General features: G+C 40.0%; 2 protein-coding genes and 1 long non-coding RNA gene across 4 annotated transcripts in view; 1 reads left to right on the forward strand and 2 right to left on the reverse strand.

Moving 5' to 3' along the window:
- Nucleotides 1-11,822, reverse strand: part of LOC102076863 (collagen alpha-1(XII) chain) — a 46,390-nt gene extending 34,568 nt beyond the window's left edge. Inside the window, exons 1-8 of one of the 2 annotated variants that reach the window (XM_025898981.1) lie at nucleotides 11,532-11,822; nucleotides 10,411-10,524; nucleotides 9,541-9,690; nucleotides 8,770-8,889; nucleotides 7,764-7,928; nucleotides 7,433-7,579; nucleotides 5,517-5,783; nucleotides 5,197-5,386 (exon numbers count right to left, since the gene is read on the reverse strand). In XM_025898981.1, the coding sequence (XP_025754766.1) occupies nucleotides 5,197-5,386; nucleotides 5,517-5,783; nucleotides 7,433-7,579; nucleotides 7,764-7,928; nucleotides 8,770-8,889; nucleotides 9,541-9,690; nucleotides 10,411-10,489 (1,118 nt within the window). In that variant the 5' untranslated portion in view covers nucleotides 10,490-10,524; nucleotides 11,532-11,822. The remainder of the gene's footprint in view (nucleotides 1-5,196; nucleotides 5,387-5,516; nucleotides 5,784-7,432; nucleotides 7,580-7,763; nucleotides 7,929-8,769; nucleotides 8,890-9,540; nucleotides 9,691-10,410; nucleotides 10,525-11,531) is intronic. The other variant, XM_019346130.2, reaches the window with a different exon arrangement.
- On the forward strand, nucleotides 988-4,980 carry LOC112842419 (uncharacterized). The gene is made up of 2 exons (XR_003214178.1): nucleotides 988-4,076; nucleotides 4,163-4,980. It is a non-coding gene; the product is annotated as an uncharacterized LOC112842419 (long non-coding RNA).
- Nucleotides 11,823-15,318: 3,496 nt separating the features above from the next.
- On the reverse strand, nucleotides 15,319-20,068 carry cox7a2b (cytochrome c oxidase subunit 7A2b). Its single transcript, XM_003446626.4, has 4 exons — nucleotides 19,923-20,068; nucleotides 19,521-19,610; nucleotides 15,940-16,024; nucleotides 15,319-15,582 (listed from the first exon to the last, which is right to left on the reverse strand). Exons 1-4 carry the CDS (start codon nucleotides 19,944-19,946, stop codon nucleotides 15,527-15,529), a joined length of 255 nt encoding a protein of 84 aa, XP_003446674.1. The 5' UTR covers nucleotides 19,947-20,068; the 3' UTR covers nucleotides 15,319-15,526.
- Nucleotides 20,069-21,915: the final 1,847 nt, after the last annotated feature.

A 21,915-nucleotide genomic window follows, 5' to 3' on the forward strand; every position in this document is an offset into this window, starting at 1 on the left:
AGAGCATGATGCTGCCACCACCATATTTGACAGTGGGGATGGTGTGTTCAGAGTGATGTGCAGTGTTAGTTTTCCGCCACACATAGCGTTTTGCATTTTGGCCAAAAAGTTCCATTTTGGTCTCATCTGACCAGAGCACCTTCTTCCACATGTTTGCTGTGTCCCCCACGTGGCTTGTGGCAAACTGCAAACAGGACTTCTTATGGTTTTCTGTTAACAATGGCTTTCTTCTTGCCACTCTTCCATAAAGGCCAACTTTGTGCAGTGCACGACTAATAGTTGTCCTATGGACAGATTCCCCCACCTGAGCTGTAGATCTCTGCAGCTCGTCCAGAGTCACCATGGGCCTCTTGGCTGCATTTCTGATCAGTGCTCTCCTTGTTCGGCCTGTGAGTTTAGGTGGACGGCCTTGTCTTGGTAGGTTCACAGTTGTGCCATACTCCTTCCATTTCTGAATGATAACTTGAACAGTGCTCCGTGGAATGTTCAAGGCTTGGGAAATCTTTTTGTAGTCTAAGCCTGCTTTAAATTTCTCAATAACTTTATCCCTGACCTGTCTGGTGTGTTCTTTGGACTTCATGGTGTTGTTGCTCCCAATATTCTCTGAGACAACCTCTGAGGCCGTCACAGGGCAGTTGTGGAGCTGTTTTGCAAAGAAAAATGGGCAAGGATTTCAGTCTCTAGATGTGCAAAGCTGGTAGAGACATACCCTAAAAGACTGGCAGCTGTAATTGCAGCAAAAGGTGGTTCTACAAAGTATTGACTCCGGGGGCTGAATAATTACGCACACCCCACTTTGCAGTTATTTATTTGTAAAAAATGTTTGAAATCATGTATGATTTTCATTCCACTTCTCACGTGTACACCACTTTGTATTGGTCTTTCATGTGGAATTCCAATAACATTGATTCATGTTTGTGGCTGTAATGTGACAAAATGTGGAAAAGTTCAAGGGGGCCGAATACTTTTGCAAGCCACTGTATCTGTCCACACACACTTCCTCCTTTTGTGTCATTTTATAATCTAAAGTAACAAAAACAGGAAAATGATCACTTATGTCATTTATGACAAGACCACTTATAATGTTGCTTTCCAAGCAATTAATTAAAATGTGATCAATTGAAGTAGCTGACTTTTCAGTTATTCTACTAGGTTTAGTAATCAGAGGGTAAAACCCTCTTCCAAATAATAACTCAAAAAAATCTGATGATGCCTTATGATTGGACATTTAAAAAAAATCAATATTATAATCCCCGCAAATACAGAATGTCTTATTTCCCTTTACCTTGCTCAATAAATCTTCTACTACATCTGTGAATGTTTCTATCAATGTCCCAGGCCTCCTATACATACAAGTAACAATTATATTACTCTTTCTTTCCATTTCTATTTCTACTGTCACACACTCCATTAAATCATCAATAGCCACAGACATATATTCAACCTGTTTACATTTCAAATCACTATCAACAAAAAGTGCCACACCTCCTGCCTTCTTATTAGATCTATTTATATGATATAATTCATACCCATCAATGTGAAAGTCCCAACCCCTGTCCTCATCTATCCATGTTTCCGATAGTGCTATCACTCTAAACTTGCCTTTCAAAGTATTCAAAAAATCATTGATCAGAACAAAACTTTTATAGAGGCTTCTACAGTTGAAATGAATTAATGAAAATGTATTGTCTAAGTCAACATTATCCCTAAATTGATTCTCAGTATAATACTCGCATGTAACATTAATTGCATTAAGCACATTCCTTTCTGGATCAATATTATTTTCAAAATCATGTAATTTGTAATCCGAATCTTCAGTCATTGTGATTGGGTATTCTTTAAATGTCTGTTATCCTTATGACATACCCAAGTATTTCACAACATATTTTGAGAAACCACTCATAGCTATACAGTTCTTTCTGATCCATAAATAACTGCGGATCAAATCTATATATCGTCTCCGTGCATAATGGTGACACCGTCGATCCCAGTTCCATATCCACCTGCAGCTTCACAATAATACTCTTCCAGTCGACTGTCTCATACCTTGCCATTTTCCCCCTCCGACAGTCGGAAATAGTGTCTTTCATTGAATAAGTTCGGCTAGTTGTTAGCAAACACATCATAACAGACCTTCTGCCGTCCGACCACAACAGTGTAATCATCCCCCGTAGTTGTCCAAATCATGAAGATCCCTGATCATTACAACCTTGGCTTCTTCTGGTGTTCCGTTGAGCTTTATCATCACTTTGCAATTTCTTGTCCATGTTGCTTGGATTTTTTTTTCTTTACGCATGATACGGGCTTGTCTGGCAATATCGGCGTTCTTTTTCGTGAGATGTTCATTCACATATACTCCACTCCCTTTCAGTTGTCTGGACTGCCTCAGTAGCTCAATTTTGTGTTTTCGATTCACAAATTTTACTACTATTGCTGGAGGTGCCCTGGCATTCTTTCTGGGGAGGGTATAACACACCGCGATGTTGTTGCTATGCAGGGGAAGTTTTTTACTTGCAAAAAACTCCACTACCTGACGCTCTAGTGTTTGTTGCTCCCCCACCGGGGGCTCATCTCCGCCAGACCTCACACCACTCCCAGTCTCAGTAACTCTTGCATAGCTCCTGTGTTTGGTTTCCAAACCGGTAATAATTACGTCCTAATTACGTCCTCCAGTCGTGCATGCTGTTCTAAATCCTCCACTCTCCTTTCCAAGAGCTATCCTTTTATCCTTTTCCTTAATCAAGCTTTTTAATTCTTTGATTTGGTCCATTAAGTCGTTAACATTCCTTGTTGCTTAACTATTCTTTCGACGTCTGTTGACAACGAGTTAAGCGACAGCTTAATCTCCTCCAAATCTTCTTCAATTTTTCTCATCTTTGCCATTTTCTCCTTTTTGTTTGTTTGTGTTTTGTTTCAAGCTAAATATATTTGACTTTAATTTGATTCAGTCACACAACCTTTGTGGCTGTAATGTGACAAAATGTGGGAAAGTTCAAGGGGGCCGAATACTTTTGCAAGCCACTGTATCTAGTTTTGTTTCCCCTTGTCTCATCATGTCTAAATAGTCCCAGCTGTGTTTCCCTCCTGTTTCCCATTCCCTCGTTGCACCCTTGTGCATTTAAGCCCTGCATTTTCCTTGGGTTTTTTTGTTTTGTACCCTCACTATGCTGTGTGTTTCTTCCCTCAGTGTGCCAAGTCTACTCCTAGTTTTGAGTTCCTGGTTTATTTTCTAGTGTTTTAGTTTTAGTTTCTTGTTTCTAGTTTCTTCTTTTGCTTTGTATTTGGATGTGAGGTTTTACAGCATTAAAGCTGCCGTTTTGAGTTTACTCAAAGTGTAGGACTCATAAACTCAAAAGAGTTTATGAGTCCTACATTTGGCTCTCGTAGGTGTGCAGAATTTCCATAGAACTTCACCTGCTGCTCCGCGAGCATCCAAACCTCGTCCACTTCCGTTGGGAATCCTCCTGCGCACTGGAGGCGCAGCTCAATTCTGTCCCCCGGACAAAGCGGTGCTTACGCCGCCAGCACTCTTCATTCACTGAGCAACTCCCAGTGGTTAATGAAAATGACTATTTTTCTTATGCTCTTCTCGACTTTCAAAACTGTTCATCATGGTGGAAAAGGTCTAAAACCTATTTTCGCTGCATCCGAGCCTGCTCCCCTGCCTCACTGTGTTCCTGTTCCTGGTCCAGCCTTCCCCTACACCCGAGTCAGTTTCCCAGGTGAGGGGGGCTAGGCCCTGGTTGGTCCCTGCTCTAGTTTCCAGGCCAGCTGAGGCTCTGCTAGTCCCTGCACCTGTACCAGCTTCTCAGGTGGTGACAGCAGCTGCCCAGCTGTTGCCACTGCCTGTTCCAGTCCCCAGGGTGAGGGCGGCCAAGAACCAGTTCACTCCTGCACCTGTACCTATTCCTTGGGTGGGAGCGACTGGTGTCCGGTCTGTCCCGGTACCTGTGCCGGTCCCTGAGGTGAGGCCTGCCAGGACACAGCCGACCTCTGAACCCATACCTACTACTCGGGTGGAGTGGCTAGTTCCCGGCAGGGGCCTGCACCCATTACTGTCTCCACTGGAGGCTCACGTGAGCTTGTCCAGACATTTCTCTCGTTTTCTGGGAGCTCAGGAGAACTAGCTCAACCACCACTAAACCACTGTTTCTATCTCTAGCTCAGTCACTAGCTCAGGAATCTGCTCAGCCACCTGGTCAGTCATCAACTCAGCCACCTGCTAAGCTGTTCAGCCAGGAGTCTCTGCACCTTCTGGCCCTGCATCGCCTCAGCCAGAGGTCTCAGCACCTGCTGGCTCTGCATCTGTTCCCGGTGGGGGCTCAGGTTAGCTGCGCCAGCCATCTGTTCCTGGTGGGGGCTCAGGTGAGCCGCACCTGCTGTCTGTTCCCATTGGGGGCTCAGGTGAGCCTCGCCAGCTGTCTGTTCCCTGTGGCAGCTCTGAAGAGCCTATCCAGCCATCGCCTTCAGCTTCACCACCTGCTGCGTCCGCTGGCAGTTCTGGAGAGTCCTTCCAGCTACGCATGGTTTCCACGCCGGTTCCCGTCTCTGCTGGTGACTCTGGAGAATCTGTCAAACCATCAACTCCACCAACTGCCTGTGGTAGCCACGCCACCATCAGTTGGCCTCCGGACCTTCTTTGCCTGCGCTGCCGCAGTTTTCCACGCTGTCGGCCTCCAGATTTGATTCACCCACAAGACTGCCCCTTTCCTTGTTATTTGGACTTTTGTGCTTGGTTTTGGACTCTTGTGCCTAGTTTTGTGCCTTGGACTCTGTTTTTCTTCTTGTTTGTTTTACTTCGATGGTCCCTTGTTTCATGTCAGTGTATCTATTTTTGCTTCCCCTTGTCTTATCATATCTAATTAGTCCCAGCTATGTTTATTTTCAAATGTTTTAGTTTGTTACTTGTTTCTAGTTTCTTCCTTTGCTTTGTATGTGGATTTGAAGCTTTCCAGCATTAAAGCTGCCATTTTGAATTTACTCCTCTGTTTATGAGTCCTGCATTTGGGTCATCCTGCCTGCCACACAGCACACCATGAGAAATCCTGTTCACAAGTTATAGAAATAATGAGTTCTGCTTGCATAGTGTCCATCTAAGCCTTTTCCTGTTGATTGTCTTCTTCACCATTGCATATTTGTTGTTTCCTTTTAAATGAAATCCTCTACGTATGGCATGAAATAACTCTGAAAGCTTACCTGAGTTTCTCTACAACAATTGTGTTAACGAAGGGGCCGATAAAGAGCTCCTTAAGGTCAGTATTATTCCCTGAGTGAAATGTGACTTTGTAGCCACTGATATCCCCAGGTGCTGGATCCCAGGACACTCTGAAACTGGTCCTGGTGGGCTGTGAAGTTTGAAGGTTCCAGGGACTCTTGTACGGTGACACTGCAATAGAAGAAATCAGCAGGAAATTCAGGGCAAACTAACCTAGAACTAAACTCGACACAACTCCAACTTTTGGCGAAGGTTTTTAAGGATCAGCCATGCCACATGGTTGAATTATGGACCAACGTACGTGTCGTTCCCACTCCTTGCCTTGCTTTTCCTTCCATGCGCTTGTAGATGGGTAGAACGGTGATATTGTATGTGGTCGCGGGCTTCAGATTCTTCATGACAGTAGAAGTGGCCTTTGGAGGGATTTTCTGGACCACTTCTTTGCCTCCATTGTGGGGAACGTACTTCAGCCGGTAGTTGAGCAACTTGCCCGGCGCCGCCGTCCACGTGACTCTCATGGTTTTCTCTGTCTCGTCTGACACTCTCAGTGTTTTCCCATCAGCAGAGGCTGAAAACATAGAATGCACTTTTAATACTGCAACAACATGATTCAGTATCATTAAAGAGAAACTAGTTAGACCAGTTCCCCTTTAAATATGTTCTGGGGAAACCTAAACAAAGTATATTTGACTTATCCAGGGTTTGTTTTAAAGCAGAAACCTGCAGGGCTGAAAAATGCTAAAATCTGCAGTTCCCCCGATGCCCACTTGGGGCTGGCTCCAAAAACGAGTCAGTCCCCTCAGACTCCCATGTTAAAATCTTTCTATACTTCCCCCATTTATATTTTATTGACGGTTAAAGCAAAATGAGCAAAGTGGTTTATGGTTCATGGTTATAATATCACTGCCTTTTAGAGTAATTTTATTGCATTATCACAAATAATGTGGCTTATTGTGGCATTAACTGAACTAGCAGCCCTTCTACTAAGTCTACTCTAGTTCATAACAACTCAGATGGTGATGCAATGGTGTTAAAATCGAGGCTTCAAAAAGGATCCCATAAAATAGTGGGTAACAAGTATTCAGTGTTCAAAAGCCAACCACTGACATCTATGAGCCAACAATATTAATGAATCACTACAATAGTTCTTTCAAAAAGGAGGATACAAAATTGTGATCCTTCTTTAAGCTTGTTCTGATAAAATCTGTACAGGTGGTGAACACAACAGAAAAGCCTTTTATTGTCATTGTACATGTACAATAAAACATTGGGATAAGTCGATAACAGCTGTTTGGATAAGTCACCCACTTGGATTTTGTTAAGGCTTAAAGTTAAGGATGTGGCCATTATGGCTAACAGGATGGGGCAGACACAAGCGGTCGTAGTTACTAGCTGTCTCCACTTGGCTTCACCTACGCTAATTCAAATCACTGAAGTGGACCTCTACAACAGCTTTGTGCTGCTGGTGCTTCTTGGAGCATTTTAATAGAATTATCTGCTGTGCGGTTAATTACACTAACAGACTGTCCCAGAAGTCTGTACTTCAGTTTTGGTGAGTTTGTTGTTCATAGCAATACTTAGTTTATGTTTAGGTCCATGGATGCACCTCGATAACCTTAAATAAATAAGATGACCTGATTATTCACATATTTTATCTGTTAGTTAGCGCTCATTAGCAGGTATCTCTGCCTATGTTGTGAACATGTACAGTTTATGGTTGCATCTTATTTGCATTAGCTGACAACTTCTCTCTCTCATCCAAATGTGGTCACTTCTAACTCCCATGACAAGCATGGAGGTAAAGTTGAAGGGTCCACAAACCAATGACTGACATCAGTCATTGGTTTGTGCCTTTCGGGTTGTGCCTACTATGCCTGGTGTATTATTGGTTAGTTATGTCACCTGCCTGTTAGTATATTTTATGTGTATTTTGTATTTTATGTTTTATATTTGTATTATTATTGCTCTTAACTCATTCTGTGAAGCACTTTGGCATGCCTGTGGTTTTTAAATGTGCTATATAAATAAAATTGTATTGTATTGTATTGTATCTCTGAGACAACAATATTAATAAATCACTATTTGATTTAAGAAAATGAAAAATGTCTCAGAAGTCTTGTCCAGATCAGATGCAGACTAGATTCTCTGAGCAGCCTTTTGAAACACTGGCCCATCTTTAAGATTGTTCTGACAATGCTGAAATGGCTCCTTCCCTACCTGAGCCCTTAACACTGTTACACAGGTTGACAGAGAGTTCGTCAACAATGTCCACCAGGAACTGGAAGTCGTTGACGTTGTACATGTGAATGTCATCTGGGTCAGAGGCGATGGACCTCAGCTCAATCTCATCAGCGTTTTTTACACCTGTGAGAAAAATAAACCATGAGTTTGATGGAGGAAGATGACTAAAGTGGCTGCTGGTTGATCATTTTCAGCCCATTCTAGTAAAGTCAGGTACTTTTCCTGATCGCTGCATGCAGGTAGCAATCATCCAAAAGTTCAAATGTGTTTTCACTTCCTTTTTTTCAAACCAGTGAAGCTCACTCACCAATAGCATAGAGCTCGATGCCGCTGTCTCTCAGGTTCTGTGAAGTTAAGATGACTTCATCCTGGGACTTTCCGTCAGTGATCAGGACTCCGATTTTTTGGGAGTCTGGACGCAACCCCACTTTGGGTTTGAAGCTGTTCTTGAGGATATATTTTAGAGCCATTCCTGTATGACAGTGAGGAAGAAGTTTCAGTTATGTGTGCAGATCACAAAGCACTGCATGCTGCTTTTCTGTTGTTTAGCCCTTCTGAAACAAGCCTGACCCATTTGAGGGAAACAACAAGGAATGCTTCTCTGACACTTTGCTCCACAAATGAGAGGAATAAACATGGCCCTTGTCAATGTATTTTTACCTAAACTGAAAGCTTTAAAGGAGACTACATCTTCAGCCTTCAGGGATTTATCATATCCATCATTTTTAGAGGCCTCCTGTTAGCCTAGCCAAGCACTTTACTCTTAGGCTGCAGGCTTGTGGTTCCTGGAGTTTCTAAAAGGAGATCATTCAGCTATCAGACCCCTCTCCTATGGAACCAGCTGCTCATTTGGATTTAGGAAACAGACACTGTCTACTTTAGGATTAGACTTCAAACATTTCTTTTTCAGAAACCTTACTGTTAGATCAGGTGATGCTGAATGTATCTTTAACTTTTCCTTGATTAATTTGTGTTTGAATGGAAGCTATCGATTCCTGTGGAAGCACATCATCTTCAATATATCAACTCCAGCCCTCCTGCCAAACTTTAAGCTCAGTTTCTGCTCCCAGTTCTTCTTGTTAAAAGGGAATCTTTCTTTCCCACAGCGTCCGACTCTCTATAACATACTTCGACCTCACTGTATAAAGTGCTTTGAAATTATAATTGTATAAATTGTGATTTGAAACAGTATAAATAACGATGAATCAAAGTTGGCTCCCAAGCTGGCAACTAGATCAGTCTGAACCCTGTGAGGACTGGGCTGTTGTACTGGTAAAAAAAAATAATAATAATAATTTTAAATTAAAAATCACCTGTCAGCGTGTTTCCTCCTCTATATGGCAGGGTGGCAACAGCATGCAGCAGGGATGCTTTGGTGGGGTGGGCGTTAAGGTGCCATTCAGTCTTTAGTTTATTGCTGTACTGAGTCAGACCTGCAGAAACGATGTAGAAAAACACCAAAGATACAGCAACTCTGACTTTTCCAAAAATATACAAAGATATGACAATTTAACTAATTAAGTCAACTTCAAAAAATGCATCCAATTTCTTTTATCTAGAGGTAGTGTGTAATTTTACTTCTTTAAACTGATTTGTTCTCAAAAATAACAGCAGCATGCAGCACCCTGTGACTCTAAGACTAATCAGAACACCAATTCAGTAGATTTCAGACACCAGTGTTTAAATTTAGCCTGATGTTGTCACACACCCAAAACAGTTATTATATTATTGTTGTTTAATGTATGAATTTCTCACTTTTGTTCTCACAGTACAGAATCCAGCTTATTACTTTAAGTGTTTTTAAATACTGATCAGTACTCAGTATCAGCAGATACCTTGAGCCAAAGTATCATTATCATTCCATCAGGGCATCTCTAATATCAGCTGCTTGCTCGATTTTCTGTTTTTAAACATGTCAGATAAATAAACTGACATCACTTATTCTTCATAATCTGATCAGAAAAAAATTAAAGGGAGAAGGAGCTGCAACAGCTTTTTTTTCAAACGATGCACTGAGGGGCAGAACTAAGATCCAGTGTATGATAATACGATACAGTATACGATAGCAGCAGTGAAAGCTTTACCAATCTGGACACTGTCTGGGCCGATGTTAAACACGCTGACCATGCGAGCGATGAAGTTGCGGATGGTTTGGAAATTGTTAAGCCCAATGCTCCAGGAACCATCAAGCAGTAGCACGATGTCGGCCTTCGCTGTAGTGTTACACTGAGTATCTGCACAGAAACAGTGGTGGTTATAGGGGTAGTCACACATCTGGTACCAACAGATACCTACCACAAGTGTCTGTAAAGTCTTATTGTGTGGGGGGAAAAGTGAGAATGAGTCAGAGGAAATACATCAGGAGGAGAGAGGAGTACATCACAAAAACTCACTATCAGAAAGCAGATTAAAATTACGTAACACAAATAATCCACACTCCTAACACACTGTGTAACCTATGTCCCTGTTTAAAATTTAAATTTCACATGTCTCAGTGTAGGTTGTGATGCATAATGACAAAGCCAAGGATTAGCACATCCTTTGGCTCTGATGGGAAGCATTACATGAGAATTTTTCATAGGAAAAATTCTGATTATAAATCTTAATCACAAACACAAAGCCACATTTAACTATACATTCAAGTTTAAGCTGCATTACTGCTCTCAGTAGGCTATATTTAATGGTTTAAATGTCTTTTAAAAATAAAAAATAAAAAGCTCCTATCAGGAAAATTAAACTAGGTTTAAGTTTTGATGGAATTATTGGATCATCATACGTGTGAGATAAAACCTGAAGTTTAAGCAAAACACTTCACAGGCACACGTTTGCTTCAGTCATTATTTTAATTTAGACTAAAAGTGCAGTTACACACAGCAGGCAGAGGACAGACAGAGGGGAGGGGAGGTGGAAGAAGTCAGATGTGTTGGATCAAAGAGGAGGAAGAGCGGTCTTACCTATCTTCTGGGCCTGAGAGGAGGACAGCAGCAGTGCTAGGAGGGCAGCAACCGCTGCCAGAGAGAGCCTGCTCTTCATCTTCAGCTCTGCTGGTCTCAGTAGTATGAAGAAAGCTGCGAGAGAAACCAAGGAGGCAGTTAGGCATCCTCGGGACTTCATGAGACTATTATTCCTCCCTGAACATGAACCTCAGAGCTCATTAATGCACCTTTATCTTCATTTAAATCTACATGATGCTTAAAACAACCAGAAAACGCAGCTTTGAAGAGAGAAATATGTCACATGAGCAGCAATAAGATCACAGGATAAGCTTTATTGTATATAAAAGACTAAAATTCACCAAAATCTACAAAATATTTAAGAAAAGAATCTTTCCTCTGTCTCTGCATTATATTCTTTTTCTCTCCTTTTTGTGGCTCAGATTATTTCCTCTCAGAGTAAAGTCATGCATTCAATATTTCTGCATGATGAGAAATATACTCTATACTCCCAGCCGTTCTTTACGATCTTCTGGTCAGTTACTTCTGGCCCAGCCCAGGCACCGTCTGAAGACTAGGGGTGATCTTGCTTTTGCCTCTGTAGCACCAAACCTGTGGAATAGTCTTCCTGCTACCATTCGTCCCTCTGACTCCATTCAATCCTTTAAAGCACGCTTGAAAACTTACCTATTCAACCTGGCTTTTCCGACGCGCTAATTCTCAACGCTCATTAACTGCTGTATCGCTACTCATTTCTCTGGATAATCATGACTTCTCCCTATCTCTACTTACTAATGCTTTTTGTTTGTTTTCTCTATTTTCTCTATTTTACCTTGTTTTAACGACTTACTGTTCAGTGTAAACGTGCTATATAAATAAAATTGTATTGTATTGTGTATTGTAAATATTCACTCCTATGAGGACAGTCTTCCCACTGCCTTGCGTAATGGAGGGCCATGGCACTGTGCGCAATTACGCACATCAGTGCGGAGATATAATCCGAATAAAAAACAACAACAACGACAACAACAAAAAGTAATATTGCAGAATTTAAAAAGCACGCAGATTTTAAACGGGTGATAAATTAAGGCGTGTGAATCAATCCCCCTTAAACTGCACCCAAACAAAAATGCGGCGCTGACCTTCAGAGGAGACGGACACAAATCGTTTTCTTAAACAAGTGTAAAATTTAAAAAGTCTTCGCTGTAGACTCCGGCCAGAGAATAGTGGAAGCGAGGTGGTCAGTCCCAGACTGCAGCCTTCTTCCAAGTGTGAAGAGTCTCCACACAATCTGCTACTTAACGAGGAGGTCGGAGGTGGGGGGTGCTCCCAGTTCTGCCTGCCACACCGCGAGCTCTTACGACATTATCCGTTTTTGTAGATGTTTGTCTACAGAGATGAGCTTTCAGCCAACGCTAACGTGTTTCTATGCAGTCTCCATAGTTCTAACCGCGCCTTACTGGACAATGCCGAGTGGTTGAGAAGTGGGCAGGAACAAAGTGATGGTGGAGTTCAGGACTGGGGAAAAAAATTTATTTAAAAAAAATCAAAAATGCAGAGGATAACTTTTAATGTCAGTTTCCCTTCAGGGCAGAATAAATACGAGTTTCACCACTTTATAAAAAGGTTGGGTTTAAACTGTTGTGCAGCTACTTTTCATTTTACTATCTGGATGAGTGAAAAGTGATCTAAGGAAGGCTGGACACTGCCCTATAGTTAGCCAATACGGCTGGGTCAATAAATCTTTTTTGCTTTTTAAACAATGGCTTAATTCCTGCCACCTTAAAAGCCTGTGGACAAGGCTCGTTAACAGAGATAGATTGATCACATTTAAGATCAAAGAATTAATTTTCAGTTTAATTCAATTCGATTTTACTTATACAGGGCAAATCACAACAGTTGCCTCAAGGCACTTTATATTGTAAGGTCCAGACTCAATAATACAATAATACAGTAACACAAAAGAAACAGAAAAAACCCGAACAATCAATTAACCCTTTTTTTTTTTTTTTTTTTTTAAAGCGCTTTGGCAACAGTGGAAAGGAAAAATTCCTTTTTAACAGGAAGAAATTTCTGTCACAATCAGGGGAGGAAAACAGGAAAACTCATGCTGTGGAAGAGAGCCAAAGATTGATAATAACTAAAACTTTAAAGCCCTAACTATATGAACTAATGCTGTGCCTCCCATTCTACATTTCAATGTCTTAGGAAACACAAGTGAGCCTACAGTGGGGGAGCGAAGTGCTCTAATAGGGTGATATGGTACTACAAGGTCATTAAGATAAGATGGGGCCTGATTATTTAAAACCTTGTATGTGAGGAGCAGGATTTTGAATTCAATTCTGGATTTAACAAGAAGCCAGTGAAGGGAAGCCAATATAGGAGAAATCTGCACTTTCTTTCTAGTCCCTGTCAGTACTCTTGCTGCAGCATTTTGGATCAACTGAAGACTTTTCAGGGAGTTTTTAGGACATTCTGATAATAATGAATTACAGTAGTCCAGCCTATAAGTAATAAATGCATGAACTAGTTTTTCAGCACCACTCTGAGACAGGATATTTCTAATTTTAGAGATATTATACAAATGGAAGAAAGCAGTCTTACATATTTGTTTAATATCTGCATTGGAGGACATATCCTGATCAAAAATGACTCCAAGGTTCCTCGCAGTGTTACTGGAGACCAAGGTAATGCTATCCAGAGTAAGAATCTGCTTAGATACCATATTTCTAAGATTTTCAGGGCCGAGTACAATAACCTCAGTTTTATCTGAACTTAGAAGCAGAAAAATAGAGGTCATCCAGGTCTTTATGTCTTTAAGACATTCCTGCAGTTTAACTAATTGGTGTGTGTTATCTGGCTTCATGGATAGATAGAGTTGGGTGTCATCTGCATAGCAGTGAAAATGTATGCTATGTTTTCTAATGATACTGAGGTCCTTGCACTGAACCCTGTGGAACTCCATTATTAACCTTCAGTTAATTAACCTCAGTGTGTGAAGAGGACTCTCCATTTACATGAACAAATTGGAGTCTATTAACATATATAATTTAAACCACTGCAGCGCTGTACCTGTAACACCTACAGCATGCTCTAATTGCTCAGGATATTATGGTTGACAGTATCGAACGCTGCACTGAGGTCTAGCAGGACAAGCAGACTCAACAGAGATGAGTGCACTGTTAGAGGCCATAAGAAGATCATTTGTAACCTTCACTAAAGCTGTTTCTGTCCTGTGATGAGCTCTGAAACCTGACTGAAACTCTTCAAATAAGACATACATTAGCATTTCCACCATGTTACTCTTTGAACTCCTACAAGTAACTGCGGCTTATGGGAAAGCTTCAGCCCTGGTTACCCACCAAACTATTCCCATTCACTTGTCCCTGTCTGGTAATCATGAATTCTTTGGGTTTGAATTTCCTTGTGCTGCTCTGACTCTTGGACATTCATGGCTGAATGCCATAACATTGAGTAGTTTTACATCAAGATCTGGCAGAGGTGTTCAGAAAAGAATAAAATCTTTCACCTCACTGACTGTATGACTGCTACTGATTGTTTTTATGTGGTGTACCCCTTCCCTTCAGCCGTTTGTGCAACCATCCTTACTGGAACAAGAGGCTATGAAGAAATCTAGCTTGGATTTTCTGGTTACAGGTATTATACATCCGTCTTCCTTTCCTCTTGGTGCTGCTTTTTTCCTTGTGGCAAAAATGAATAATACACTACGGCATTTTATAGATTACTGTGGAAATATGTCTAACGCAACTAGTCAGTTCCAAATTTTGAAACTACAACATTTTTCCAAACTGGATCTCCATAAGGTCTATCACCCAGTCCACATAAGCCAAGTGGATGATTTTCTTAATGATGTAATCTTTTTCATCAAAGACATTCTTAATATTTCCCATAAGTTGGAGGGAATCAGTCAACAGGTGAGGTTAGTCTTGCAAAGGCTCTTGGAGAACAGGCTGTATGTGAGTCATTTGTGAGTATGCTGACCAAATGTGTATTTAGTCATGAAAAAGTACCCATTTCCCATTTTTATGGTGTGTCAAAGAGCTGTTTACACTTAGACTTTTTTCCTATGAAAAAGATTCGTGTTGTGATTCCCATCAGACTCAGATGACATGCTGAACCTGGCAGAAGTTCCTGTACTTACAGGAATCACACACAGGGACAGACTTCTTCGCTAACTACCCTGCAGCTCTCACACAGCAGGTTTTGATTCAGTTTTTTTGACAGGTCCATGTGGTCAGGCAGCGCTACTTTAAGGCATCTTTAACACGCTAGAGAAACGTTATTTTCACTCTCTGTGAAATTTAAATCTTTTTAAATGTTGCTCTTTAACAGAGCCGGAAAAACTTAACACTAAAATGTGGCCCTCATAAAGATACTACAGGAGCACACATTCACTACCTCTACCAACAACCATTGCTTGTTTATTGGCAGGATTTATGGAGAAGTGTTAGCAGTGACCAAGACTGGTTTTAGAATATTTAGGATTTTTTTTCTACATATGAAAAACACAAAATTCTGTTTAATAAAAGTGAGACATGGTAAGACAATGTGCCAAGTGTGGATTACTTGTCGTACACATTATAAATTTACTGTCCGATGTACTCTCTAGTGCACGCTTTACAAAATAGCAAACAAAGGCTAGAGGCTGAAGGCTTTATATAACGTTTATTAACTGTGAGAAGCCAAAATTGTGACAGAGTGTGAGATTTAATTACTTGTGCAGGTATTAAGTTTAAAACTCTATAAAACTGAGACTAATGATGGGAAATCCTCACACTAGAGGAAAAAGGTTTACGTTTGCAGAGCCTCACATTGCTTTACTAATAGTTTAAAGTTTAATTCCATTACTTCAGCAGCTTTTCATAGTTCACCACCATCAGAAAACTAAAAGGAAGAGGCACGAGCAGGTTCTTGGTCATGAGAGGCATTTCTTTATTGATCCTCAGGTCACCAGAGACTACGAGAAATAAATAGTGATCCAATGAACACCAAAATAGAATCGCACCACGACATGAAACGCGGTCCGGCACAGACGGAGTATTTTCATCTTCTTACACAATATAGAACAGCTGGCCGGTTTTTTGGAAAGTGGAAGTAAACAGCTGAAGCAGAGAAGTTATTTCTTCTGAGGGAAGGATGCCTTCACCAGCTCAAACAGCACATATCCAACACCTGGAAGGAAGAGCAAAAAGACGAAGTTTAAAATGGATTTCAAAGTGCTTCACTAAGGATACAGTGTCCCATTATTTTCCAGTGGATCTGTATCCTCATATGTACTACTTCATGTTCTGTGGAAAGAACACCATTTGTTAATAGCAGTAGGAGTTAGCATTACTTAATCCCAGCAAGATTATTTTATTTGTTTATCTGAAAGGTATCAAATATCAACTACCATGGTACAAAACTTGTGTACCACCTGAGTTTAAATTATCAGGCTGGATTTTTCAATTTAAATAAAAACTAGAGCAGCTCATGAGGTTCATAAAGTAGCACAGAATTTAAAGCAGTTACAAAGATAGGTGTCCTTACCCAGGACAGTGAGTGCCATTGTTGTCCTGTAGAGCAGGGCGTCGCCACTGCCTCCCTTTAAATGAACGGGCATACCGTTATCCTCCTGCAACAGAAGGTGGAGGGGAACAATCAGGTTTGTAAGCCCTGCTTTAACCAGAACTCCTCCAGACATTGACAAAGATTAAACACAGTGAAGAGCAGCAGCAGTTTGCATGAAAGCCTGCTGATGAGGTTCCTACTAAAATGGTGATTCATTGTGATTGTTACAAAGTGAGCATCAAAAACAAAAGAACAACTTTTCAACCTCTCTTTCAACCTCTCTCTCTCTCTCACACATATATATATATATATATATATATATATATATATACACATAAAATTTGTCACAATAAGGGTGTTTTATTATATAAAAGTGATATATACTTCTATTCTGACATGGCACAAAGACTTTTGTTTTACACATTTTGGGGATTTCACTGATCTTTTTCCCCACTTCTAAATCACCATACCAAAGTGACGTAACATAACCATAATGTTCATGTCCATCAGGAAACTGGGTAAGTTAGAAATCTGCATTTCATATAAAAATGTTTTAGAAAAAACAAACAATTTTTGTTATAAAATAACCTAAAACAACAGAAGAATACTTTTTCCCCAGAAAATAGGAATTTATCAAGAAAAAAGGTGGAATAAAGCCCTCGCTTTTTTAACCTTGTGTCAATAAATAAATCCACAAAGCAAAAATCTTTTAAAAAAGTTTGGAAGCCAACATTTACCAAAATCACCTCTGATGCTTTTTAAAAAAAAAAAAGACAAAAAAAAAAAAAAAAAAAGGAATCTGGTACTCAGATCAAAGTTAACATTTAAAAATAGATCCACTTTCTTTACAGTAAATCTTTAAGATATGTTAAAAAATATTAAATATATCTACTGTCCAAAAAGTGCTGCAACAAAAATATGCTCTTAAGACACAGGGGGGCGTTATAGGATATTCATTTTTATCACTGGTCTGATTTACAGATTGAAAATGGACCTTTTGAAAGTTCAGGTCTAATTTTGTCCTCTTGTATTAAAGTATGCAATTATGTTTGCAGCTCTTTAATCATACACCACATCAGAAGTAGCAGACTGGAGCAGCCAGCAGCAGTGCAGGAGAACAAACCAGCCAGAAAACTAGTTTGTTTAGTCTGCAGCACACAGTGGAAGCTGTTCAAATCATCTACATGTTCTTCATTTTCACACCAATGACCTGCTTCGGCATCAGCTCGTCCTTTTCCTGAAAACTAAAAAACTACTGAAGCCCAGCTAGTGCTGCTGTTAGCGGCTGATTTACTGCAGGTTAAACATGCAGAATTAGTACTCCACTCAGTTCGGAGACTTATCTGTGGAGCTAAACTGACTGAGGTGTCCTCATTAGAAGAACCGCCGCTAAAGAAAAAAAAAAAAAAAAAAAATGCACCCTTCACCACAAAACTGCAACAAGAACACATAAATAATAATCCATCTTTATGTAGACAGACTGGACACCAAAATCCGACTCATTCAAAATTTAACACAAAGAAAACCAAGACACTCAGATGGATGCTCGTCTCCACACTGCTCAGAGACTACAAAAACTGTTTTAATGTCAGATCTCCACAATTTAAAAAAATAAAAAAATAAAGATTTAAGAAAATTTCAAGAATCGTGTACATTTTTGCAATTACACGAATCTTAAATGAACATTTTATTCACTGAGGATTTCTGAAGCTCAAACTGAAGTATTTACTGAGTTTAAGAACACCATCCAAAAGTGAAAGCAAAACCAACTAAAAACAGCTCTGACTAAACATTTCCAGTAACTGCATTTTTCCCCGTTCTTCTCATCTACTTCTTCAGGGTTTCCTCCACTGTCCCATTTTATAGCTACAGAATAAATAAGCTGAAAGGAAAACTTTTAGCTTATAGTAAAACTGCTTGTTTAGTTTCATTCTGTCATTTCTTTAAAACATTGCTGCAGGCTGACTGGGCATGCAGAATTTACTCTGAGAATTTTTAAAGTTAAACTTACTCCTTATTCATGGCATTTATTTTTATGAAACCAGAAGTAATTAAAGGTATTGCCTTCATATTAAATACTTTATCATTTAGGCCAAATTAAGAGCTTTTAAGAACATCTTAAAGATTTGTAAACACTGAGAGGTGTCACAGGTTTTTAAAGTGGTATGTTTAGTTAATTTTTTTAAGAAAAAGTCTATAGAATCTCATCTTAATAGGTCTCAACTTGATTCACTTGCAGCACCAGATTTTGGCCAGCAGAGGTCACCATTCAAGCTTGCGTTTAACACTGGATCAAGACATTGCTATTTTTTAAGAGCCAATTTAAAACTTAAATTCAGACCATGACTGAAAGCTTAGATATTAAAGGTTTTTGTTTTATTTATTCTTCACTGTGCTTCTGGCCCTAAAGCAAATCTGATATACAGAATATACAACATTGGTTAAAAAGAAACCGTTACACTGTCCAAATCATGATTTCATGGTCTGAATCCAAAGTTAAAAAAAAAAATAAAAGATCCAGATTATTGACTGCAGCTCTAAGGGGACTTTAGCTTCCCCAAGCTTTAAAAATGATTGATCCCAGATCACGTTAGGAGCGCCTGAAGGTTGACGTTCAGATAACAGAGTACACACCAAAACAGGAGTCCATGAGAATATATTTCCTTTAAAATAAACACCTACTGAAGGGAGTTAACAGAGCTTTGGGTTTTTGTTGTTTTAAGTCAATGACACAAGTTAGGTGGGTGAATGTTGAGGGGCTTTGGTGTCCTCTGACTCTTTCCTTTAGTTGCTAAATTTAAAATGAACATAGAGCAGATCTGCTGTCACCAAGCTGACTCCATGAAGGTCAGCAATCACTGTCTGAAGGCCATAAACACAACATAAAGATATGTGCATTTTGATTTCAGCTCCAAGGCCACCTCACACTGAAGGTGGATCGAGAAAATGCTCCTTAACACATTCATTTCTTAAAATGTTCATTAGGAATCATACGGTACTTTTGATTAATTACATATAATTGATTCATTTTACAGAAAATTTGCTTAACTGTGATAAATATCTACATATATGAACAGATGTCACACCGGAGTGCCCTTGGATACTACCCCCCCCCCCCAAAAAAACTACATTAAAAACTTAAAGGACCTCCAACTTATATTATTCAATGTGGATCCCTTGAACTAATCAACCAGATTGAACACATTAACACTTCCATCATCATTCATCCATATATCAGCTTATTACATAGACACATAGACACACACACACACACACACACACACACAGAGGAATTAATTTTTTGACATATTAGGAAGTTTTCAATGTTCCTGTATCCTCTAAAATTTCCCAGCGGACTCCCAATACCAAGACATGAGGTTTGGATCACAGGACAGAGCCTTAATTCAAATAATAATTAATATTATAGGTATACAGGAAGTACGAAACGGTCGGATTCTTAATTAGAGGCCGACAACAGAGAAACAAAGGAGGCCTTCGATGATGACACAGGGTTTTATGAAGCAGTTGGAAGTGCAGCGGTCTGTCTGTGTGACCTTTACCTGGAACACCTTCTGTTTCTGGGGCACTTTGTTCTCAACCTGCCGCCGGACGGAGCTGGAGATGCTCCGCCGCGCCACCTGCTGAAGCGCCTGGAAAACAGCAGCACACCAGCAAAGTCATCCCACGCACGAAGGACACGGAGAAACACTCATTTAATGAAAAGATAACCACCCAGTCTTGAATACACCGAAAACAAACACCGAGAGGCCAGACAACACCGCTAAATACAACTCCTCTGCAAAGCTAATGCTAACTCTTCCCGGTGTTGACCCCTGCTAACCATTCTAAGCTAAATATAGCCGATTGTTTTTATCCCGGTGCCTCATCCATCGCATTTATCCAGCTCACTAGTTAAAAAAAACAACACCCAAGAGAAACTTCTAAATAGAAAATAAACTTACATAAAATTGTCTGTACATGCTCATCGTCCGTCTACAGTCCGCTGTCTGTCACAAGGGCACAGGAAACCTTTACTTCCGTTTCCACTGAATTCTTCTTCGCTATCATTAACTGTGCTCATGCTGCGCGCTGCTGCCCCCTACATGAGCGTCAGGTACCCACAGTCAAGCATGAGAGGAGTTTAATCAAACGAAATTGTAGAATTTAGAATGAATCGGTTCATATATTAATAAATATATGATATATATTATATAATATATATCATATATTAATAAATACATATATCCATTAATAATAAATTATGTCAAATATGAAACATCATATTTGCTTTCTGTTAAAGTGTAAATGGCATTTTTTATGTAACTTGTTTCATTACACATAAACTCAGTGTGTTAAACATAAGAAATAAAAGAAAACTAAAACTTTAAAAAGAAATTAAATACACACACAGTACAAGGTCCCCACGTGAGGTCGTCAAGACCACCAAATTCCGTCTTGTTCACTTGATGGAGAACCTCTTCTGGTCCCTCAACACCAGCTCCATAACTAAGAAAGCCCAACAGCATCTCTAGTTCCTGCAGAAGCTGAGAAAAGCCCATCTCCCACTATCCATTCTCAGCACCTTCTACAGAGGGACTAAAGAGAGCATCCTGAGCAGCTACATTAGTGTCTGGTACGGTAACTGCACCATATCAGATTGCAATACCCTACAAAGGATAGTGAGAACAGCTGAGAAGATCATCAGAGCCTCTCTTCCCTCCATCACAGATACCTATCGCACCCACTGCATCTGCAAAGCCACCAGCATTGTGGAGGACCCCACGCAGCCCTCACACACACACGTCACACTGCTGACTTCTGTCAAGAGGTACCAGAGCATTCAGGCCCTCACTGCCAGACTGTGAAACAGTTTCTTCCCACAGGCCGTCAGATTCCTGAACATTCAGTGACTGGACTGACACACACACCTTCATACACGTCACTACCTCTGCACAATCTCATACACACACACACACATGCACAGCTTCATACATCAAGCTATTTTTTTGCTTTCATTGTTCATTGTTCATCACTTTCATTGTTGTAATTTTCTATATTCTTGTGTCTGTATCGTTCTGTTCTGTCTGGTGTTGCACTGTCTTTGTTTTGGGTTTTTTTGCAATTTTTGCACACTTGCACTTTACGTATTCCTGTGTTGATTGTCTGTTATATGTTATATAAAGCACCATGATCTTGGAGGAACGTTATCTCGCTTCGCTGTACATTGTTGAAATGACAATAAAGCCACTTGACCTGACTTGAAAAATTTGAAAAAGATTTTTGGACCTTTGCAGAGACAGTTGTAACTGATCTCAGGTCAGGTAGCTTGCCCCATAGAACAGAACCACAGTAACTGAAAGCACCCTCCTCTCACTTAGATCCAATTCTGTGTTGAACTGGGAACCAGCAAAGTGATACAGTACTGGGGTAATAGGTTGGAATTTCTGTCTTCCAATGTGTAAATACTCCGCTGCTGCTGAACAAGCTGAAGTCGGTTTGAAGATGATCCATAAAAAGTTGTTGGTAATATAGTAATAATAAAAGGTTTTTACTGATTTTTTTTTACATTTAGTTTGACCTCAACCAGATTTTCACCAAACTGGAAACAGCTTGAGAAAAATAAAAAATATTTCCACACTTATCATTTCCAGCTGACGAATTAAAATGACTCATCTTTTTTTTTTTTAAATCACAAATTTATTCTTTTAAAGCAAAAACAACAAAACAAAGGTGAAGTATCAAAAACACAAAAGTCAAATCCAGCCACACACAAATGCAGGTAATAAATTCATTTCTATGTTAAAAATAAAATGTACAATATATCTCGGCACATTTGAACATGCAGCATCTATTTAACAAGCAGGTGGAAGCAGCTGCAGCTCCTCGTAGCTTAAAAATGGCTGTAAAACGACATAAATTCACTCGTAGCACAGAAAACATTTAATCATGTAGTGC

Source organism: Oreochromis niloticus, linkage group LG15 (genome assembly GCF_001858045.2).
Source record: "Oreochromis niloticus isolate F11D_XX linkage group LG15, O_niloticus_UMD_NMBU, whole genome shotgun sequence".
Taxonomy (NCBI): domain Eukaryota; kingdom Metazoa; phylum Chordata; class Actinopteri; order Cichliformes; family Cichlidae; genus Oreochromis; species Oreochromis niloticus.